Source organism: Aythya marila, assembly GCF_965140915.1.
Source record: "Aythya marila genome assembly, chromosome: 16".
Lineage (NCBI taxonomy): Eukaryota > Metazoa > Chordata > Aves > Anseriformes > Anatidae > Aythya > Aythya marila.
This window is the reverse complement of record NC_139057.1, coordinates 9655154-9667780: the sequence shown is the minus strand read 5'-3', so window position 1 is coordinate 9667780 and position 12627 is coordinate 9655154. Positions and strand designations below refer to the sequence as shown.

At 53.0% G+C, this 12627-nt stretch overlaps 1 protein-coding gene across 1 annotated transcript in view; it reads right to left on the bottom strand.

Annotated features, from left to right (window-relative positions):
* Positions 1-11814, bottom strand: part of LOC309884464 (fer-1-like protein 4) — a 37178-nt gene extending 25364 nt beyond the window's left edge. Inside the window, exons 1-16 of the mRNA XM_082773439.1 lie at positions 11731-11814; positions 11565-11620; positions 10231-10319; positions 9041-9140; positions 7269-7360; positions 6604-6645; positions 6336-6503; positions 5995-6055; positions 4825-4956; positions 4606-4668; positions 3355-3439; positions 2920-3079; positions 2531-2714; positions 1705-1891; positions 1122-1486; positions 321-429 (exon numbers count right to left, since the gene is read on the bottom strand). Of these exons, the coding sequence (XP_082629565.1) occupies positions 321-429; positions 1122-1486; positions 1705-1891; positions 2531-2714; positions 2920-3079; positions 3355-3439; positions 4606-4668; positions 4825-4956; positions 5995-6055; positions 6336-6503; positions 6604-6645; positions 7269-7360; positions 9041-9140; positions 10231-10319; positions 11565-11620; positions 11731-11809 (1972 nt within the window). The 5' untranslated portion in view covers positions 11810-11814. The remainder of the gene's footprint in view (positions 1-320; positions 430-1121; positions 1487-1704; positions 1892-2530; positions 2715-2919; positions 3080-3354; positions 3440-4605; positions 4669-4824; positions 4957-5994; positions 6056-6335; positions 6504-6603; positions 6646-7268; positions 7361-9040; positions 9141-10230; positions 10320-11564; positions 11621-11730) is intronic.
* Positions 11815-12627: the final 813 nt, after the last annotated feature.

Genomic DNA, 12627 nt, shown 5'->3' with positions numbered 1-12627 from the left:
GACAACAAGGAGGTCTGAGATGGAGCGGGGAAATCACAAGGAAGTTCTTGTGTATGCCTGCAAGTTCCACCAGCTCCACCAAGTACACATACACATACTGCAAACCACCAGTCTCACAGGAGAGCATCCAGACTTTTAAACTAATTAAAGCACTGTGAACGCTGCCTGGCCTCATACACCATCCTTCTTGAGCTCCTGTTTTGGAGACACAAATTATGTGATGACTGGCACTGCAGGACCACAGTGCTGACCTGGGCTGGCTCAGGGAGGTTCCCACCGTTCTCATAGTTTCCTGACTTGGGACCCTGGGGAATACATACCTATAGAGACCTCAAAGCTGACAGGCTTGGAGCCAAGTGAGGAGTCCATCATCGTGGCTTCAAAGAAGGCAGCAAAGAGGAGGAATTCCTCTTTCTTCCCCAACGCATTCTGAGCAAGGAGAGAGAAATCAGCCCAAGCCTTGCGTAATAGAACTCTGCCTCAGCAGAGATTTTGGAGAGCAGCAGGGCATGGCTGATGCCTGCCAGCGCTCCTGAGGGCCTTGCCAGGGCACCAAGGACACCACAAGGACACTGCTGAGGTCAGTGCCACTGGGCTGCCAGGCATAGGGCAAGCTTGTCTGGACATCCCAAGGGTGTATTATGGAGCTGTGGCTCTGGCAGATGCTCAGCCATCAGCTTGTGTAATGCTACTGAAGATGTTTGTAGGCTAAGGGATGGCTTCTGTACCCATACAGCCACTGCTTATCCACCTTTTAGAGACCAAGTGGAGACAGAGCCAGCTAGCAGCTCCTTGACTCTGGAAAGAAGCATGTCCTCTAAGGTGGCTATGCCCTGGGAATAGCACCCACATGAGGGTCTTTCCTGGCATAGGAAAGACTGATGCATGCATGTGATGCATGCAGGGGTGCTCCAGCCTCACCGAGGGAGGCAGTTTTGGGGCTGCAGGTGGAGCCTTGGCCCTTGCAGAGGCTCAGAGAGCCCTTGATGGCATAGCAGTGGGCAGGTTGGGTTTGCTCTGGCACTGTCACACCAGCCAGCATCCCCACTGCCTTTTCCCCATTAGCCTACACATGCATCAGGTTGGCATGGGTCAGGTCATGCCAACTCAGCAGGACTCACCACAGGGAGTGGATGAAGCTCCTCCACCTCCACAATGACCTCCCCAGGTTGCTCAGCCTCCTGAGAGCCACCAGCCTCCTCCTCTCCCTGCAGCTGGCTCAGCTCTTTGGCTTTCTCCTTGGATTTTTTACTTTTCTTCTTCAGTCTCGGTTTGCTTAGGGCACTCTTCATCTTGTCCACAAGCTTCCTCTCTGCCACACTGGGGCTGCTGAAAATCTCCACTGTGATGGCCATGAGAATGCGCCCACGGTAGAAGATTCCCTCACCCACACCCTCATTCAGGTCCTTGTGGATGTCTCGCAGAGCTGAATTTTGGGGGGAGCCATACAGGTTCACCCACGCTGGGCCAAACGTGGGGTTAAAGCCTGCAGTGACAGGGCCAAGGTCTAATTACACCACAAGGTGCTGCTGCAGAGACCTTTCCCTCAAGCAAACAGCCCAGGACACACAATGTGAGCGTGTTCTGCCCAGACACACTCCTGCTTTCCACCTCCAGAAAACCACCGTGACCTGAGCAGTGGGTGTCCAGCACAGGCCTGCCCACGCCACCCTGCCCCAGGGGAGCAGCCATGCCAGGCCTCACCATTCCTGCCAGGGTCTGAGATCTGTTGCAGGTCAATGTAGTGTGTGGCGATGGCTACATCACCAACATTGGCATCATCCAGCACCCGGACTTTTATCTTCTTGGCAAGAGGTGGGAACATCTCGATGAAGCTGATCTGCTCATTCCACTCAGGCTCAGTGGTGTTGCTCTCCACTGATGTCTCCCCCTGGGAAGGATAAAGTGTGAAAGCCATGCAGTACCAACCAGACCAGCAGCCAGAGCAAGGGATGCCTCAGGGCCCATCTGCAAATGACATGCCCCCTGCCATGCCTACAGGTGGTACTTGGCAGGATCTGGAGATGGCCAGGTCCCTGCCCCTTCCCCCAGGTCCCAGCTATTGCTCTCTGCTCTTCATCAGGGGGAGCTGTCCCAAGGTGCTGGCCAAGCGCTGCACAGCCAAGGGAAACACTGACCACAAACAAGCAACACCACCAGACACAGAGATGTCATAGGGTCCCGTGGGAGAGCCACTAGGCTAACCAGGGACTGAGTGAGGGCAGCTGGCTGGCCTAGCAATTTCTCTTCTTAATGGGACAGAAACCTCAGCTATTGGTGCAAGAAAAAGGCCATTAGCTAAGTAAACTCTCCCAAGGGTGCCAAGCTGAGTTCAGCCCCCTGTGGAGCACTTCTGCTCTGGGATTTATTTGACCTTCTCCCCGTGTTTAGGCTTGGGCTATTCCAGCCTGTCTCCAGTGGGATTGCCACGTCACAGCGTCACTACCAGCAGCAGCAGCCCAGCATGGGCTGACACAGACAAGGGAGGATCAGCCCGGCCCCACACAGATCCCCCAGTAGACAGACTCACCTGCTGCCCGCAGAATGAGACCTGCACATATGGGTCAATAAACACTTTTTTCTCCCCTATGATCTTGGAGAAACCACCCATGATGCCTGCACTCATGCTGGGCAGGCCCTCAGCACGATACAGCTTGATACAGACCCTGGCCCAGGGTCTCTCTGCAGGGACTCTCTTAGGCAGCAGAAGGTTCCTGAAACACAAATTCATGTTCCAGCTCTTGCATGGAGCCCAGGAAATGTGATGCCAGGAAATGACCTGGCTGGCAGGATGTTTGGATCCTGCCCCACCAAAGGTCTTCCCCCATCAGAAGAGGGACTAAAGGGGCAAAAAAACGTGGCATGAAGAGAGACATGACTGTTTTCTTCCGGGGTCATGCAAGACCCTGCTGCACCCACCTTTCAATATCCTCAACATGGCTGCTGGAGGAGGTGGGAAGGGAGCCCACAATGTCCCCGCGTGCAGTGACAGAGATGTTGCACTTCACAAAGCCTTTCACGCCTGCCCGAGTGTCTGTGGGGTCACTGATAACAGCCCATTTCTGGAAAAAACTGTGGTCTGAGAGAGGAGGGAAGGGATTCATTATAAAAAAAGCCTTGGTTGCCATTTCACATCCAATGATGTCTGCACAAACATTGCCCCAACCCTCCCTCTGAAGGTGCAGGAGATCTCACAAGCCTACAGAAAGGCTGGAGGAGAAGTGAGTGCTGGTCCTTACACGAACACAGTGATTTAAAGACAGGACCCTCACCAGGCCCAGAAGAGCCTGAAGGAAATCTCAGCTTCAAATGAAGTTGGGGCAAGGAGCAGGTACACTGTGCAGTCAGTCATACCTGGTTGGCTGTACACTGTTACAATGTCCATCTTGAATGTTCCTATGCATGTTGCCAGAAATGGTATGTTCTTTGAGTGAAAAACCTGCAGACAGCAGAAATACAAGAGATGCGGGCAGCAGGGCAACACATCCAGACATCCCCAAGGAGGATGGGATGCTAGGAGATGCCTGTTCCAACACACAGCTCAGGTAGCAGCTGCAAGCTCCTCATGCACATTTATCCCCATCTAAGTTAGCCCTGGGCCAAACCCATTCCTGACCAAACCATTCCTGCAAAGTCTACCAGCCCGCAGCCCACAGCCAAACCTGGGCCAAGGCAAATTCATGACTTGCAACCAAGTTGGCTTCTTCTGCCAGCCCCAGATAAGATAAACACCTACAAAGAACAAAGGGCAGACCTGCTTTCCTGCAGGGAATCCCTGTGTCCACACCAGACCAGCTTCTCTTACAAAACCCAAGCCATGCTCAATGCTTGCTGAGCCCACACAGGCAGAAAGGATGTGCAGACTTTTGGAGGGAAAACACCAGAGATCAGATGGCAAAGAAGGTACTGGCTGGGTTTAGCTACCTTGAGAAAAGCCCCATAGTGCTTTGGATGAGGGGATTTTTAAGACCCCTGTCTGCCTGGCTGGGCTCTCCTACAAGCAGAAAGCACTGCTGAGCTCCCTTGTGCTCACCCTACATTGGCCTCCACACCAATGTGAGGCCAATCCACATCTGAAGGGATGAGACTTCTGAGCAAGGGACATTAGGACCCTAAAACCAGTGGGGCAGCAAGGCAACAGCAGAGAAACTACACCAGAGGCTCCACTGCAGTCACTGGAGGCAGAAAAAACCTGGAAGTGGGGAGGTGAGAAGACAGCACTGCCCAGCACTGGCTCAGAGCGGGGCCAGGGATGGATCTCTGCCCCACTGTGACCATGGGAAGGTCCTTTGGTCTCCCTGTGTCACAGCTCATAGAATCATATACCAGCTTGAGTTGGAAAATACCTTAAAGATTATCCAGTTCAAGCCACCTGCCATGGGGAGGGATGCCACCCACTAGATCGGGTTGCCCAGAGCCTTGTCCAGCCTGGTCTTGAACACCTCCAGGGATGGAGCATCCACAGGTTCTCTGGGCAGATGACTCTGCCTGCTATACCTGGCTGGTAGTATTAGCCTTGCTTTGCCCATCACTCCCAGCATTCACACACACAAGCAGCAGACTGTACCAGTTACAAATGAAGCACCATGAGAAAGACATACTTACTGAAATCTCTATGAGTCTGTGAAATAAAACTTCCCTTGGCTCATGGAATTCAAACAAAAAGTACTAAAAGAGAAGAGAAAGACAGCTGAGCCATGGGCTCCCAACAGAACCCCAAAAATGCCTTTTCCTGAGAGCAGCCGCACCCAGAGCACCTCAGGCATGGATGGCCTTGGCCACTTGGGACACAATGATGATGAAGCCTTTCTCCATAACACATACCTCATTGTAGAAAGGGCAATTTGTAGACTTCTGTGTCACTGTGTGCCTCTTTTCCTCTCCAACCTTGACTACCACAAAGGGGTTAATGTTCACCCCTACCAGCTTCTGTGCTTCAATGATATTAATCCCAACCTGAGGAAATGTGGGAGAAAACCATCACATCAACACTCTGCTTCTCTCTGGCTCCATTCTGAGCTTGTTCCAACAATACCAGTATGCAAACATGCAGGGCCCTCAGAACAGGCAAGAACACAGCTGCTGAAATCTTCTCTGGCCGGCAACAAATCAAACTGGTATTTGAGACATTTCTTCATTTCAGACAGGCAAGGAAATTAAGCCCACATCTTTGACATGTGTCTGGAACTGTCTGGAACATGGCTGTCTCATTTGCTGTTGACTGGTTACAGGTCTAAAATGTGGGAGAAATGTTCTCACAGTATAAGCAATTAGCTAGTCATTAGATTGAAGAGTAATAGCTTCAAGGAAAGGAAGGTAGGAAATTCCACCCCCACAAAAGCTTTCTGCTAGATGGATAAGACCAAGCCCTGAAAAACAGGAGACCAGGATGCAAGTCCATGTTTACTCAGAACCAGGATAGGATATCCAGCCTATGACCTGGCCCTGAAATCTGAAGGGCAAAAGTTGTGACTGAACCCCACTTCCAAACAGTGGTTTCAAATCAACCTGGTGTAGAGCACTGTCCAGAGTCAGACTCCTGGGGTGTCTGAAAAAGCCCCTGCAGCAGACATCCACCCCCAGCCATATCCCACAGGCATCCATGAGGGCCTGTGGAAGGTCCTGGGGAGGTTGGCAGGCACCAGCCATGCCCAGGAGCTCTCCAAAGCTCTGCTCAGGCTGTGTTTTGCCACAATACTCTGGGTGTCAGGGTGATTCCTTTCTCCTGTTTACCCACCCCATGTGACTCAAAAAGAAATTCTGTCCTGGACCGGCTGGTTTTGGAGCTAGTGCTTGTGGATGCTGGATGCAGACATTCAGGGAATCTTAGACCTTGCCCAGGGAAGTCACACAAAGCAAGAAGGTCTCTTCATGCTAGAGGCCCTGCTAGAGTATACAGCAACTGGAGAAGCTCAGGCCCACAGGAAGGCAGTGAGGGACCTGCTGCGGGGGCCAAGTGGCAACTGCAGGGACACACACCCAATGTTTCAGTACCTGGAAGCTCTGTGGGGTTGGGGTGGCAAACAGGTCCCGTGTGGAGCAAAGTCTGGAACGGCTGCACAGAAAAACAACCTGGGTGAGCTTGTCCCTTCAACTGCATGGACCTAAGTTAGACCCCACCAAGGGAAGCAACTTGAAAACCCAGCAAGTAACAGCCCCTCAACCCAAGAATGAGCAAATCCAAAGCAGATTGGGATCTGTTTGGGAACACTGAAATTTTCTGATATTTTATGGAAGCAAAATGCCACGAGATGCAGGATTGCCCCCAGCAGTCACCCCAGGAGCTGGCACCTCCCACTCCACAGCCCATGCAGGAAGAGCACAACCACAGATACCTCTTCACGGGGCTGAAGACAATGCCCGAGACCTCCATGTCAGATACATCATAAAAGTCTTCTTCCTCCTCTTCTTCCTCCTCCTCAGTCTCCAGTCCCTTTGCTAGCTTCCTGCCCAGCGCAGCTGCCTTTCTGTCCATCTCACTTGCTCTTGGCCCCTTGGCTGCCCTGAAATCCCCCACCACATCACCATCAGTGTTGATGAGTGGGTTGTGGACTCTCCTCCATGCGGGAGGGTGAGTGGATAACCTCAAGCACAGATACTTACTCTGGCTCCTCAAATCCAGGATTGTGGATGATTAACTCTGAACTGTAAGGAAAAAAAAAAAAAAATATTTTACTGAAAAAAAAGAACTCTTAACCAATGCACTTAGGAAACAGTGACAAAACCATGCTCCTGCTTGTCTCTTGACCACCACACCTTAACACAAGCATTCTCCAAATTGATGTTTTTCCTCTTCCCACCCTACATGCCCTCTGCTTTGCCTCTAGACACTTCAGAAGTGATGCTCCCTGGACCTTGTCATCCTGCCTGCCCTGACACCTACTAGCTTTGGGTACCTTTGAGCTCCACCTGTGTGCAGGGTGCCTGGGGCTGCTATGGTGCAAATCCATGCTCTCTGCAGCTTTGCAACCACAAAGTCTTGCTCCTATCAGCCAGGAAGGCTGCAGAAATGCCTGGGAGTCCAAAGGGGCTCTTGGGATGCAGTGGGTTATTCCAGTCAACCACAAGGTGTCTTCTTTGTGAATGCAAGATGTTTTATTTCCAAGAGCCCTGGTCACTTACTGCTAATGCAGAGCAGAAATGCATCAGCCTGGCTAGAGGTGGAGAGTCAGTGAGGCTGGATTGCATCTCAAAGAGCTCTCGGTTGCCCTTGGCAAAGGCAGCTGTAAACACCACCTGGAAATTTTCACCTCCCAGGATTTCAATACCTGTCTTTCATCTGATAGACAAAGTCCTCTTCAACCCAGGTCCCAGCTGAGCCATCTGGAGGTTGGTAGCGCAAATCCAACTCAATGTAGATCTAAAACCAGAAAATTAAATTGCCTGAGAGGTTGGCAGCCACACAACACCTGCAGAAATGCCAACAAAATCAGGAATAGATGTGTGGAAGGAAAAAACAAGTGAGATGCGGGTGGAAAGAAGGCAAAAGAGGAAGGTCACAACCCCTGAAAAGCCTCATTTCGTCAGGCTCTCCTTGCTTGTCTCCATCAGCAAGCTGGAGTTAACCAAACTCCATCCCCTACAGCTTTCCAAAGCCTGAATAAAATCTGGATCAAGTTTCCAAATCTACCTCTCAGTAGGCTGAAGTGGACATATGAGCTGGGTCCACAGCTCAGGCCCTGGAAAAGGGATGTCTCTGGGGAGAGAAATATAGCCCTGGGAAGCAAGAATACAACAGCTGGGAGAGGCAGCAGCAGAAGCTGGATGGAGGCAGAAGCTTGGGATAAGACTAGGTGATTAGCTGAGGCTCTGAAACCCCTTTAAAGCACCAGGAGTTAAAAAGGGGTACAAATAACTCAAGTTCCCATGGTTCCAGGGAAGAACAGGACTTGGAATAGTAGGATCTTGTTCACAGTTGGCAGAAAGAGCAGCAGTTGAAGCAGCCTCTTTCCTTCAGGGACTCATCTTTTCCCAGATGAGCTGAGGGTCTCCAGCTGCTCTGGTCCCACTTACATTTTTCTGCCCAGTCTGACCCAGGCAAAAACTAACCCATCAAAAATGAAAGCTCTTGGATTTTGGTTGGACTAGGTCATCTTCTTGGGCACTGCTGTTAGCACAAGGGAAGAGGTAGCTGAGCAAAGGGTTGAGGCCACAGAGAAGCTCTGACCTTAGTGTAAATGCCCCAGCTCAGTCCCTCCAAAGCACCACCAGCTGCCAGCTGGTCAGCCTGGCCCCCTCTCCCTTTGCCAGCACAAACGTTTCCACAGTGAGCTGCAGCAGGCTAAAAATCATCCTGGAAACACCCAGCTTCCACCTGGGCTCGTGGTCACTGCACCATGTCACCACAGGGGTGACTCATAAGGCCCAAAGGAAGGACAAACAGAGGTGCAGCACTTCGTAGGGCTGCCAGCAGCACCAAGCTCTGTCTGCACCACCTCTCCTCCAGCCCTGCCCTGGCACAAAGCCCTGGCCATCCAGAGCTTGCTGAACTGTGCCTCACACTGTGTGGGCAGGGAACAGCTCGTTTTCTGCTTGTGTTCACTTTCTGCCAGCACAAAGGGCTAGTGAGCCCCGGCACCAGGGCGGGCGGGGAGCAGGAGCCATGGAGCAGAGGGGCAGGCAGGCATCAGACACTTCTGCTGCTACAGACCACCATTAAGACTTTATGTTTAACTCAAAAACTGCCCGGGCACAGTGCTGGAAGGAGATGAAATACCAAGTCCTGCACACACCCCTCAGTCCCATGGAGGTGTTGTTAAGTCTCCCACTCCCCATTTACCCACTCAGCAGGTCCTCAGGTCCCGCAGCCCACCCCAAGCACTTAAGGACCTTCACAGAGCCACTTCATGGGGGTGAAGTGGCTGCACCCCTGCACAGACAGGGCTCCAAGCAGCACCTTGTGCTCCTCATCAGCCCCAGATCCACCTGGAAAGCTCCAGAGGTTTCCTACAACGCCTTTCTGAATGCTTATAGGCCTTTACACCTGCTCAGATGAGTGATGGAGCGGTGCCCATCCCCAGGCTGCCCACAAAGGACTTACGCTGGTGATGCTGTGGTTCCTGTCCACAAGGGCCTCCCGGAGGATCAGCCTCCCAGATGTCATCAGGTGCTGGAGGCTGAGGTCAAGGGTACCAAGAAGCCTGTAACAAAATCACAGGCTGCAGCAACATAATGCACAGCATCAGTGTTTTCATCCTGGGGGAGGAGAGCACCAGGGGTCCAGCAGCTGGACTGACCCTCATGCTCTGCAGCCAGCTGAGAAGCAGAGGCTTTACACACAGAAATACATCACCAGAAAATAAGCTCAGGACTGCAGGTATGTCCACAGCAAGTCAGGCCAAAATCCACACAGCCCAAAGGGACCTCTTGCTGGGGAAGGACCATCCCTGCTCGCTGCAAGTGGTGATAACGCGTGTGGAGTTCAGCAGCTTGTGTCACTGCTGTCTGGAGTCCACTCTTATTTTATCCTCTAGCTCCCTGTGGCAGCTGTGCCAGCAGCTGAGCTAAGCCCAGCATGAAACAGAGGTTCCCACTGCCTTCAAAGCCTTTGGAGTGCATCACAGCCCACCCAGAATGCAGATAGGAGCAATCAACCCCAGTCACCCCCAGGCCTCCCCCATGTCCCCTCTCACCTCCTCTTCTTCAAGATGCAGAGCCTGCCTCCTCTCTTCCCTGGAGGAAGAAGCCTCTCACCGGTACAGCAGCATAACAAGACTTTCCCTTCTGTTCTTCTATCCTCTTTCTACTTTTGAGCATCCCAGAGCACTGACCAAATGTTCTGAAACTGTAATCTCTGTCACCCACCATTACTCTGCCCATCAGCGTGGATAGATGATGCCAGTCCAGGTGTTTCCCATTGAACTTCTTTGCTCAGCACCATCAGGACTGAGTGACTTGTTACTGTTCATCAGTTTGTCCTAAAGCAGTCTCTATTGACATTTCAGTCGGAGACAATTCCTCTGATCTATCTCCGATAAGGAAAGCATCCAGTAAACAGTGGCACGAAGTTCAGCCACATTTTCTGCTCTGTTACAGCAAATAACATTCTTATTTGACTTTGTACACACAGCACTGCTGCTGCATCAGAACAACCAGCTTCATCCCTCTTCTATAAATTGTATCCTGTTTGTCTTCCTCCCGTCAATTCCAAAAAATCCTTTCTGATCTCATTTAAAGTCCAGTACACTTCTTCCCCCACCTCTGCTGGTCACCAACAACTACAGGACCTACCTGTTACTGAAAACCTTGCTGCAGTTGTAAACCTTGATGGAGAGCACCTCTCCCATGATGAGCTTCCCATAGTGAGGCCAGCGAAAGAGCTGCAAGCAAACAGTGCACAGTGAATCTCCTCAGCTCTCACTGCTTCTGCAGCACTGGGAGGTGCAGCGCAGATACTGGATAAAGTGGAGTTGTCAGTGACATGAATTTCCCCGCAGTATCGAAGATCATGATGGAGCTAACAGGAGGGAGATGAAAACTGCGACCTGCCTCAAGCACCTGAGTCCCTGCAGGGCCAGAGCAGGCTCATGGCACTGGGAAGCTGTGAGCTGAGCTCTCTGGAAGGTAAGGGTCTTCTGCTCAGTTTTATATTAGAAAGATCAGTCCCTGCAGGCACCTGGAAGATGTGGCAAAGCCAGCCTTGGACAGGGCAAGGTCCAAAGAGGTGTTTTGTTACAGCCATTTATTGTTCTCTCCTCCTGAAAGTGAGGCTATCTAGCCACAGAAAGCTTCACGTGCTCCTTTTCTGCAGGACCTCCCCAAGCCTCCCAGCTCCTGCAGAGAGGAAGGCAGCTTCTGCCCACATCTGCAGAGCACTTTCCCCCACCCTACTGGAAGCAGTCAGGCCCAGAGCCATTTCCCCATCCCCTTGTTTTATATGCACCAACTTTCAGCTAAGGATGTCCCAAAACTTAGCTGCTCCCAGGGATGCCACACCATGTCCCTCCCTTTGCTGCCATCTGTCACTGCCTCCATTCTAAGCCTCCAGCACATGAGGGAGGTGGACAGGGGGTGACAGGCGGGCAGGGAGCCACCAAGCACAGGCACGCTGCAAAGATGCGTGAGGCTGTGATTCACCCCGCTCCCAAACTGGCCAACTGGAGGCTGGTGAGATGGACAGGTCCCTGCTGCCCTGAGTCCTGCTCCTACCCACCCTGTGGCTTGGTGCCGATTGGGCTCACTGATCTGAAAAATTGTTTTGAGGAGGGCTCATTTCTGCAAGAGCAGCCAGGCTTTCCAAAAGGCAGATTAGGTTAATGCCGTGCACATTACAGATTGCCCCAGTTGTTGGTGCCTCAGGCAACACAGAGACATCCAGATGGGACAGGAGATGAGAGACAGGACTCTCCTGCAAGTCCTGACAGCCAGGCATCACAGGCTCCAGCATGGGACAGTGAAGATGGGCACAGGGAGGAAGGCTTCCCATCCTATTCTGAGATGCACACCCCATCCTCACTCGCCTCCTGCCCCACAAGGCATTGACCAAGGGGCCACCCAGTCCTGGTCCCTGTCCCTACACCCCAGTGCCCCCTGCCCTGGTCCTCACCAGTTGTCACAACACTCACCTCCCCGAACACGGCCTCCGAGCCACAGCGGATTTTCCTCGTCTTCTGCGTGAAGCCTTGGGAAAGAGATAGAAGGCTTGGGCTCTGCCACAACCAGCACGGCCCCGGCTCCCCTGCTGGGATGACAGCCCCCCGCCATGCCTCCCTCCCTGCCCACTGGGCCCACCTCGGAAGCTGAGCTGCACCTGCCGCTCGCCACGGCCTGGCAGGTGGGAGAGCCACCGGACACCGACACTGAGCGCCATGGAGCCGCCGGCCAGCAGCGCTGCCCCGCTCCTCGGCCTGCTCCCACTCCTCAGCCTGCTCCACCCGCTGTGACTCAGCCCCGGCTCAACCGGCCGGTTCGGCCGTCCCCTCCCTGTCCCCGCTCACAAGGCTGGCACTCGGCAGGCAACGGCTCCCCGCTGTCTCAGAGCCAAGCAGAGGGGAGCATTTGGCCATGGGAGGCTTAGGGGCTTGCTTTGCAGTAGCCGGGCCTTGATGGTGTCATCCTTGCGCCCTGCAGCCGCACCAACAGCATGGGGAACACAGCCCAGGGAACCCCTGCAATGGGAGGCCATCTCAGCCACACCTCACAACAGGCACGGTGGCACAGCGGGGATAAGGGCTTCCTCCAAAGCTGGAGGACACCGGCCTCAGTGCACTGCTAGTGGCGGAGCAACATGGTGAGGATGGAGCTCAGATCTGCCCCTGGACAGGCGCCCAGGACCTCTGGAACTGGAGCCGCAGCCCCTCTTGTCCACCACCCCGATGGCTTCAATAGCACAGATCGCAGCTGCAGCAATCAGAACCCTCCACAGGAAACTGGGAGGCTGAGGAATGGGAGCCACCTGGGACAGGTCATGGCCCACCAACCCCTAGTGGCTGCAGTTCCTGCTGCGCTCCCGATTTTTGCCAGGCTCAGCTGCAGCTCACAGCTCACCTGTGCAAGAACTCATAAATTAGAGAAGCTGGAGCCCAGGCACAGGCCAGATCAAAGTAATCATGTTATCATGAGTTCAGCAGGATTTTGCAAATATTTCTTTCTCCTGAGGGTCTCCCACTCAGGACCCTGCGCCAAAAC